Below are 10,347 nucleotides of genomic sequence, written 5' to 3'. Positions count from 1 at the left end.
GAACTCACTCTCAGGTCCAAATGGGATACTCGAACACATCCAAGAGTGAGTGCCTCCTTAAATTTTGTGCTTTATGCTCCACATCAACCTGTTGGCTAGTGCTACTCAGCTTTCACTAGTCCTTCCCTGCCCCCCTCCTGTGGGCAGCAATTCCCAGTGGCGGGCCAGTCTTCTCTGCCATGTCGCTGTGGTCTGTACTCAGCAGCCCAGTATGGGGTCCTGGCTCTGTCGTCCTCATTCTGGTCCTCCTGCTTAGACTAAGTGTGCAGATCTGGCATAAGTTTTATCTCTGGGACCTCCAGCACTGCTCCACGGATTTGACTGGGAAGACAGCAGTGGTGACTGGGGCCAACAGTGGTGAGTGTTCCTCCTGACCTGCCACAACCACAGCTTCCAACTGCCCCAACAGGGAGGGCAGAGAGGAGGACCAGCTCCCACTGTCAGAACCCTTGTTTCCCACCCTACTTGCTCCATTGCCCTCTAGTCACTCCCCAGACTAGCATACTCTGAAGCTGCCCTCCCACAGGCATTGGGAAGGCTGTATCCCAGGAGCTGGCCCGCCGCGGGGCCCGTGTGATCCTGGCCTGCCGTAGCCGAGAGCGTGGACAGCAAGCCCTGGCTGAGATACAAGCAACGTCTAAGAGCAACCGCCTCCTACTTGGTGAGGTGGACCTGAGCTCTATGGCCTCCATCCGGAGCTTTGCTCAGCGGCTGCTGCAGGAGTGTCCTGAGATTCATCTGTTGGTTAACAATGCTGCAGTCTCTGGTATGTGCCTTGACTTACTTCCCCTAAATGCATTTCCAGAGTTTCATTTCTAGCTCAGGGACCTCAAAACAAGCATCCTTCAAGCCTAACCTGTACATACCATGGAAACTCTAATTCAGACACTATCCTGAAAAACCTAAAATTATAGTCTCAAACATCATTGCCCCCATCTCAACACATCCATGCTCCTTTGGTGTTTCTGTGCTGGGTTTAGTCATTCAGTCGTGTCCAACTCTTTGTGACCCCACCAGGCTCCTTTGCCTGTGGAATTCTGTAGGCATACTGGAGTGGTTACCGTGCCCTCCTCCAGGGGATCTTCCCAACTAAGGGATCCAACCCAGGTCTCCCGCCTTGCAGGTAGATTCTTTACTGTCTGAGCCACCAGGGCATTTCTACTGAACCCAATATATCCTCGCCAGACTTTGTCTCCCTAAGAATTCTCACTCCATTACCCACCACCTATGTTTTCATCTCTCACAGGGTTCCCTACCACACTTACTCCAGAGGGCCTTGATCTCACCTTTGCTACCAACTACACTGGACCCTTTCTGCTCACAAATCTGCTCCAAGGTAAGGAAGGATGGGTACTTACCTTCTATGTGACCCCTGCTTTTCCATTCCTCTAGCATTTTCATGGCTTACTGTCTATCATGCTCATCTCCTTTCCCTTGGCACCCAGATGCATGCTGAGTAATGAGCCAATACATTGTTACTTTCCATACCTGGCCTCAGTCAAGATTAGGAGACTGGTAATGGAATCAGTTAGCCCCCAAATATCAATACATCCAGCAAGAGGATATAAGATCTACACCACACCTCTCTTTCCCTCAGGTCTGAGTTCTAGCCAGACCGGTAGAGTCAGTCATCTCAACAAAAGCTTCTTGAGGGTGGCATTAGGCTACTAGGTTTAAGGAGGCTGTGTTCTTCTAGGGAAGGGAAGGGTTAAGCAGCAGGCACATTCTCCCTAACATTTTCTCTGGATTGTCTAATAGCCTCTTTATAATTTTGTTTATTGATTGATTGCTTTTTGGCTGTGCTGGGTCTTCCTTGCTGCATGGGCTTTCTCTAGCTGACCTGCATAGGCTTCTCATTGCAGTGGCCTCTCTTTGTGGAGCACAGGCTCTAGGGTGTGCGGGGTTCAGTAGTTCCAGCCTGAGGGCTCAGTAGTTGCAGCTCAGCTATGCTGGGGCTCCGTGGTCATGGTGCACGGGCCCAGCTGCTCTGCAGCACGTGGGATTCTCCTGGATCAGGGATTGAACTCATGTCTCCTGTATTGGCAGGCAGATTCTTTACCACCGAGCCATCTAGGAAGCTCTCTAATAGCCTCTTTAAAAGAAAATTAATTTTTTGGTCAGGTAATGAATATATGTCCAAAGTACAAAAGGGTATATAGAAAAAGAAAGAAAAGGAAAACTCTCCTCCTCTCCTGGAAAATCAGCTGCCCATTCCCTTCCTGGGAGGCACCTCCTATTGCCAGGTCTCATGTACCCTTTAGTGAGCAATTAAATTAGTCCTGACTGGAAAGTGAACAAAGAGCAAGGCCAAGCTCTATGGGTTTGTAATGTGTTAATATATGTTTTTCCCTTTTCCAAAAATTGTAACATGCTACAATACCCTGTGTCTTGCTTAGTAATAATTTCTTGAACTGTCTTCTTGTTACTGAAAAGTGTGTGTGTGAGACGTCTGACTACTCGCCACTCAAAAGCCAATAAACAGGCCAGGTTGATGGAAAGGAAAGTTTGCTTTATTTCGGATTCTGGCAACTAGTGGTAGGGAGGGTGGCGGACATCTGTGCAAAGGCCGACTCCACCACCTGACAAGCAGCGGGCGAGAGCTTTGATAGACAGAGTGTGTGTAGTGGGGAGATTACATGTGGAAACAGCACCTTCATCTCTAACAGTCATCTTCAATTGGTCATCAGTGGTCTGACTGGCATCATCTTCATTGTTTTAGTTCAGTTCAGTTCAGTTCAGTCGCTCACTCGTGTCCGACTCTTTGTGACCCCATGAATCGCAGCACGCCAGGCCTCCCTGTCCATCACCAACTCCCAGAGTTCACTCAGACTCACATCCATCGAGTCCGTGATGCCATCCAGCCCTCTCATCCTGGGTCATTCCCTTCTCCTCCTGCCCTCAATCCCTCCCAGCATCCGAGTCTTTTCCAATGAGTCAACTCTTTGCATGAGGTGTCCAAAGTACTGGAGCTTCAGCTTTAGCATCATTCCTTCCAAAGAAATCCCAGGGCTGATCTCCTTCAGAATGGACTGGTTGGATCTCCTTGCAGTCCAAGGGACTCTCAAGAGTCTTCTCCAACACCACAGTTCAAACGCATCAATTCTTCGCCGCTCAGCCTTCTTCACAGTCCAATTCTCACATCCATACATGACCACAGGAAAAACCAAAGCCTTGACTAGACGGACCTTAGTCGGCGAAGTAATGTCTCTGCTCTTGAATATGCTATCTAGGTTGGTCAATCTAATCACACTAGGACCACAGCCTTGTCTTCACTGTTTTAGGTAGCGTTAATCTTCCGTTCCAGGGTCTGTTTGTTCCCATTTCTTTGTAGTCAGTTTTCAGAATTGTGGCAGCTCATGTCCTGGGTGCAGTCTGGTCACCATGGAGTTAACTTTTCCACCTGATATTCTGGTATCTGTAAGACAACTCACAGGATATGGCTCAACATATTTTCTGTAACCTTTGAGAAAGAACTAAAGGTCCTTGACTGTGCTTAATGACTAAATTACTATTATTTAGTCACTTTAGACTGTTTTCCTTTGTTTCCGCCGTTTTTCACTTTTCTGATTAAACTTATTCTTCAATTAAAGTTTTCTATAGACAAAAGGCAGGCAGAGGACATGGGGCAGGGAGGGGGGCAAGGACCATATGGTCCTACTCTTTCATTCTCTCCTATCTCCTCCGTCTAGTCTAGTCTCCCTTCTGTGTCTTCTAAGAAATCACCTTTCATCACATCACTTTCTTGCTTCAAGTTCTTGGAAGGTATTCTGACCTTTATACAATAACTAAGCTGTTTATCTCCACTTACAAAACCTCCTGCAGACTGAGAGCCTCGCCTTGACCTTTCCCAAACCCACACCCTCATCTTCAGCCAAAATTTTTTCTCTCTTAGGCCACACTCTGTCTTCCAAATCCTGGCTGTAATTTGCACATGTGTTTCCCTCTATTTGGAATATCCTTTCCCATCCTTTCAGCCTGGCTAACTTAATTCAGCTTCCAGCACTCAGCACAGATACTGTTCGTACTGTGGATCCTGTCCTGACACTTCTGCCTCCCACCAGGTGCCCCCATTTACCTCATAGCTCAGTTGGTAAAGAATCTGCCTACACAGCAGGAGACCTGGGTTTGATTCCTGGGTTGGGAAGATCCCCTGGAGAAGGAGATGGCAACCCACTCCAGGATTCTTGCCTGGAGAATCTCATGGACAGAGGAGCCTGGCAGGCAGTCCCTGCGGTCACAAAGAATTGGACACGACTTAGCAACTAAACCACTACCACCACCTGAGCCCCTGTAAACAGGCTCTGTTCCTGTACAGATGCTTTTGCATGAAGATCACCCTCCAACTAGGTTGTGAGCCCTTTTGGTCTTTATGTCACTATGTTTGCAAGTCTGGAGTTCACTGTCCTCTTTGAGAATAATTTTCTCTTCAGCAAATTATGGCTGAATACCTCCACTCAATTTTTCATTTATGATTCTTCATCTAAATGGAGGGCTCAAAATAGTTTTAGTATTTTGAAACAATAAGTAAACTCATATGTGATAACTATAATTTTTTATACTTTATGTAATCTAGACTTTTTTTTTTGTATAGTTAGGACACTCTTTTCTTCCCCAAAGATTTGCTTGTACCTCTCCTATTGATAGTAATTTTACTTTCATTCTTTTGGAAGATAAATTCAAAAAAAAATTTTTTTTAATTTAAAAAAATGTTTAATAAAACTCTTTCCCAAGAATCTCTGCACATATTTCTTTCCCCCTAAACCGAGGACCCATATGTCTTTAGTGCCTAGCGTGGTGTCTGCCATGATTCAGGGGTGCAGTGAATATTTGTGGGATGAATTAGTGAATGAATGAGTGTACGAGTGTGTGAAAGCCAATTTTCACAGCCTTTCCAGCCTCTCCTCCCCATTCTTAGCCATCAGCAAAATAAAAATATAAACAAGGATTAATTAAATCAGCTTCAACTGGCAAGTGGCAGAAAAGGGAAAACTCCACTTTTACTTTAGGCAAAAAAACCCACAAAAAACAAAAAACACTAGAATAAAACAAGAAGAAGAACCTTCTGAAAGCAGTTAATGAAAATAGTCACCATTCACATTACACTGTGCGCTGGGCCCACTGACTGTCTTCTGAAAGCCTGGGATGGACCCTGCTCTCCTGTAGTCTTGTGGAGAAGCAGGTTGGGGAGTGGGCATGGGGGTTTACTCCATGACTTGGATTAAGGGTATGTGGTCTTCTCTCCACCTAGGGGCCCTTCAGCGGGCGGGGTCAGCCCGGGTGGTGAATGTATCTTCCTTCCGGCAATCACATGGGTACATTGATGAGGATCATCTGATAGGGGCCGGTAGACCTTTGACCTTCAACCAGAACTATGATTGCAGCAAATTGCTTTTGGCCTCATTCACTGGGAAGCTTGCCCAGAGACTTCAAGGGACAGGTAACTGCCTCTGACACTCCCTGCCCTTCCACTCCCAACACTACCTCCCAACCCTTCCCATCTCATTCCAATATCTTCTGGCCTTAAAATACTCCCAATATCCCCAAGCCTGCTGTTAATCTCCTCCATTTATCACCTGTGCACCCAGTATTTCTCTCAACCCCATCTTCCTACCTCCTTTTCATTCTTTTCCAGCACTCTCATCATCTACAACTTCCCTCTCCTCCAACACCATCCATCATATTCCCCCTCAAGATCACCCCATGCTTTCTAATACTTGTATCTCCTTACTGGCTTGGGTATTGGCACTCATGTAAGTTACGAAGCATGGACTTCTCTGGCACCACCCCCAAGTCTCCTGTCTCGTCTACCCGACAGGGCTGGTAGGATCCTTCCTTAGTTGCACACTGCAGAACCACGCTTAACTCTTCCTTCCCACCGTCCTCCTCTCACTTCACTGTGCACTACACTGCTCAGGTGTGACTGTGAACTCTGTGGACCCAGGTGTTGTGTACACGAAAATCATGAAGCATTTCTCCTGGTCATATCGCTTCCTCTTCTGGCTCCTCAGCTTCTTCTTTAAGGTGGGTAGTGGAGAAGCTGGCGCTGCCTGAAGACGGTGGGTCAGGGCTCTGCTGCTGCCCGTCCTGGTAAGTTGGAGCTTGCCTGGCTTTGCTCTCCACTTCCTCTGTGTCTCTACAGGATAGCAAACAAGGTGCAGTCCCAGTCCTCTACCTGAGCTTAGCAAAGGAGCTGGATGGCGTTTCTGGGAAACATTTTAGCAGTTCCTGCGTGATAACTCTACCCCCTGAAGCTGCTCAGGATCCTCACGTGGCCCAAAGCCTCTGGAATACCTCAGTCCGACTAACAAACCTAGACAAGGTGGACTGATCTTCTGTGACCCCTGCCTTAACCAGCCACCCTCCCTCTGACTCCCAGCCCTTACTCTGATTATGCCTTCTGTTTGCCAGCTCCAAGGATCAATCTCTTTGTCTAGTAGAGTGACCACTTCCTCTTTCTGTTGGTTCAGGGGCATGGGACCTCAGATCAGCCAGGGGACAGTTTCAGCTTCTACTTTATTGCTAGTTGTCTGATAGAAGTATTCATGTCTTAGGCACTGGGATCTCCAGACCTACTGAGTCCCACATTATAGGGATGGGGAGTGAGACTCCTTTCAATGGGTATTAGACGTGCCAATAAGAGGGGAAACTTCTACCTGTAGCCCTTGGTTCCTGGCCTTGGGAGAGGCGGCACCACACTGCGTCCTCTGGATCAAGGTGTGTGCCACATCCTGCCGGACAGCACTCTAACTCCGTAGGGTGCTGTCTCCCAGCTGTGCCGTAACTGAGCCTGCAGGTAACCCTTCCACCTGTCTATCCAGCCAGCTGCTCCTGAGTGCTGAGTCCTGCAATAAAGAGAGTGAATTCTGAGAGTGAGAGACCACTGTTTCCTTCAAAATCTAAATGAATTGTGAACTAAACTTTTCAAATTTCACGTATACAAAGCTTGTATGTGTATGTATCTACTTGGGAGGATTGAAGTTTTTATGACAATGAGTTGTTCTAAACATGAACAGTGTGTACTTTTATCTAAATCTTTTTAATATCTTTATAAATTTTTGAATAAAGATCTTACACAAGTTTTACTATATTTAATTTCAGATACCTTACTTTTTATGCTATTGCAAATGATATTTTAAAATTTGTATATTAATTGTACGTCCTTGAGCAACTTTCAGTTCAGTTCAGTTCAGTCGCTAAGTCGTGTCTGACTCTTTGCGACCCCATGAATTGTAGCACGCCAGGCCTCCCTGTCCATCACCAACTCCTGGAGTTCACTCAAGCTCACATCCATCGAGTCGGTGATGCCATCCAGCCATCTCATCCTCTGTCGTCCCCTTCTCCTCCTGCCCCCAATCTCTCCCAGCATCAGAGTCTTTTCCAATGAGTCAACTCTTCGCATGAGGTGGCCAAAGTTTACTGTTATCTAATTGTGATAAGTCATCCGTACATTCTTTTGGTTTTTGCACATGGACAATCATACCATCTAGGAATAATAACATTTATTTCTCCTCTTTCATATTAATATAAATTTTATTTCTTTTCCTAGACCTTAACTGATTTTCTACTATTAAACCAAACTTGCATTTAAACCAACTTTGTCAGAGTGCTAATTTTGTATGAAAAAAAGTGGAAGTTAATTGCACAGTCGTGTCTGACTCTTTGTGATCCCGTGGACTATAGCCTGCCTGGATACTCTGTCCATGGAATTCTCCAGGCAAGTTTACTGGAGTGGGTTCCTTCTCCACGGGATCTTCCTAACCCAGGAATTGAACCTGGATCTCCTGTATTGTAGGCAGATTCTTTACCAACTGGTCCACTAGGGAAGCCACTAGTATATAACTTGGTATACATGGCTAAATTTAGTATACTCATGTTTTTATTTGGAACTATTTATTCATAAATGAGACTGACCTGTACTGTACTTTTTCCTACTTATATTGCCATTGTCTAGCTTTGCTGTCATGGATAGATTCATTTTATAGGATGAATTTGGAATTCATGTTAGTGTAGGGACGTTATATAAGAAAGTGTTAATTGCTCAGTTGTGTCTGACTCTGTAAGACCCCCATGGACTGTAGCCCACAAGGCCACTCTGTCCATGGAATTCTCCAGGCAAGAATACTTGAGTGGGTTGCCATTCCCTTCTCCAGGGGATCTTCCCAACTCAGGGATTGAACCTCTTTGCGATTCCATGGACTGTAGCCCACCAGGCTTCTCTGTCCATGGAATTCTCCAGGCAAGAATACGAAGATTCCCTTCAGATTTAGGGGATCTTCCCAACCCAAGGATTGAACACAGATATCCTACATTGCAGGCAAACTCTTTACTGTCTGAGCTACCAGGGAAGCTCTTATATAAAAAGCAGATGCCAATTAATTGAAGATTAAATGTGCAAGAAACGTGCTAAGGGAAGTGGCTGAGAGAGGAAAGTGGGGAGAGAAAGCTGAGAGATCCATCAGACCATGATACAAGTTTGACCCAGAGAGAAGGCTGGTTGGAAAGAGTGCAGTGGAATGCTTTTTCCTTTATTTTGGGCCATGTTGCATGAGGGATCTTACTCCCTTTACCAGGGATCAAACCCGCAGCTCCTGCCAGTGAAAGTACAGAGTCTTAACCAGTGGACAACCAGAAAAATCCCAGTTTTTCCTTTTAAAAAGTCCCTCTTGTATACAATCTATTTCTGTTCTTTAGTGGTTAGTCTAAAAATGTTATTTTAGTGGCCATGCTGAATGCAGGATCTTTGTTCCCCCACCAGGGGTCAAACCTGTGCCCCCTCCAATGGTAGCATGGAATCTTAATCACTGGATTACCAGGGAAGTCCCTGCATTTTAAAAGCCTAAAATCTTAACTGTTTTTAAAATTATTATTATTTTTTTTTTTTGGCTGCATGGAGTCTTAGTTGCCTTGCGAGGGCTTCTTTCTAATTGTGGCCTTTGGGGTCTGTAGTTTTCCACATATAGGCTTAATTGCCTAAGGCATGTGAGGTCTTGGTTCACTGACCAGGGATCAAACCCACATCCCCTGCATTGGAAGGCTGATTCTTAATCACTGGACCAGTAGGGAAGTTCCATCCCTGCATTTAACATTATCTTTATATCTTTATTCTTCTTTCAAACAATACATAGATCTTAGAGGTCTTTAACGTTCTTTAACATTAACCATTCTCTTTGGATTCATATGCTTTTATAATCCAATACTTAATTATATTGTTATCTCATTAATTTCACAAATCAGATATTTTGTTATTTTAAATAGTTGGCATTTATATGGATTTACTCATATGCCTAGTATTTTCTTGGTTCATTCTTCTTTCTTGTGTCTCAGATCCTCTATCTGGGATTATTTTTCTTCTACCCTGAAGTATATGCAACCTTTAGAAGAAGTTCCTTTCATGAGGATTTGTGGTAAACAGAATTCTAAGATGGCTCCCAAGATCTGCACCCTACCTTGCGTACACCTTCTCTATAATCACTTCTCCCTGAGTGTGAGCAGATCTCATGAACATGATGGAATTTTACTCTTGTGATTATGTTGCATATCAGGTTAATGGTAATTAAAGCCTGTAACCATTTGGCTTTGTGTATGTGCTGTGCATGACTGCACAATAGTCACATCTGATGTATTTTTCTTACATCTTTTTTTCCATAGTTTGTGTAATTCAATCATTTATTCATCAAATGAATTAATGGAGTGTCAGCTGATCCAGGCATTATTCTATATGTTATTGTCCTGAAGTAAGAAGTAAAATAGATAAACGTCCATGAATTCAAGCAGTATATATTCTAGTGGAGTAAGAGAGATAATAAAAATGTGTGGTAAAATTACATAGATATGAGTGCTTCTTGGCAGAAAAGCTATGATAAAGCTAGACAACGTGTTAAAAAGCGGAGACATTACTCTGTCAACAAAGGTTCATATAGTCAAGGCTGTGGTCTTCCCAGTGGTCATATACAGTTGTGAGAGCTGGACCATAAAGAGGGCAGAGCACCAAAGTACTGATGCCTTCAAACTGTGGTGCTGGAGAAGACTCCTAAAAGTCCCTTGGACAGCAAGGAGATCAAACCAGTCAATCTTAAGGGAAATCAACCCTGAATATTCATTGAAAAGACTGATGCTGTAGCTGAAGCTCCAGTATTTTGGTCATCTGATGTGAACAGCCAACTCATTGGAAAAGTCTGTAATGCTGGGAAAGATTGAGGGCAGAAGGAGAAGAAGACATCAGAGAATGAGATGGCTGGATGGCATCACAAATGCAATGGACATGAACTTGGGCAAACTCCAGGAGATGGTGATGGACAGGGAGGCCTGTTGTGCTGAAGTCCATGGGAACGCAAAGGGTTATTAGAC

General features: G+C 44.7%; 1 protein-coding gene across 1 annotated transcript; it reads left to right on the top strand.

Moving 5' to 3' along the window:
• Positions 1 to 166: 166 nt before the first annotated feature.
• Positions 167 to 7,589, top strand: LOC101116640 (retinol dehydrogenase 12). Its single transcript, XM_004006092.6, has 6 exons — positions 167 to 357; positions 527 to 766; positions 1,247 to 1,336; positions 5,249 to 5,437; positions 5,915 to 6,021; positions 6,140 to 7,589. Exons 1-6 carry the CDS (start codon positions 180 to 182, stop codon positions 6,326 to 6,328), a joined length of 993 nt encoding a protein of 330 aa, XP_004006141.2. The 5' UTR covers positions 167 to 179; the 3' UTR covers positions 6,329 to 7,589.
• Positions 7,590 to 10,347: the final 2,758 nt, after the last annotated feature.

The sequence above is a fragment of the Ovis aries genome, chromosome 3 (assembly GCF_016772045.2).
Source record: "Ovis aries strain OAR_USU_Benz2616 breed Rambouillet chromosome 3, ARS-UI_Ramb_v3.0, whole genome shotgun sequence".
Classification (NCBI taxonomy): domain Eukaryota; kingdom Metazoa; phylum Chordata; class Mammalia; order Artiodactyla; family Bovidae; genus Ovis; species Ovis aries.
This window is presented reverse-complemented; position numbering and strand designations above follow the sequence as displayed.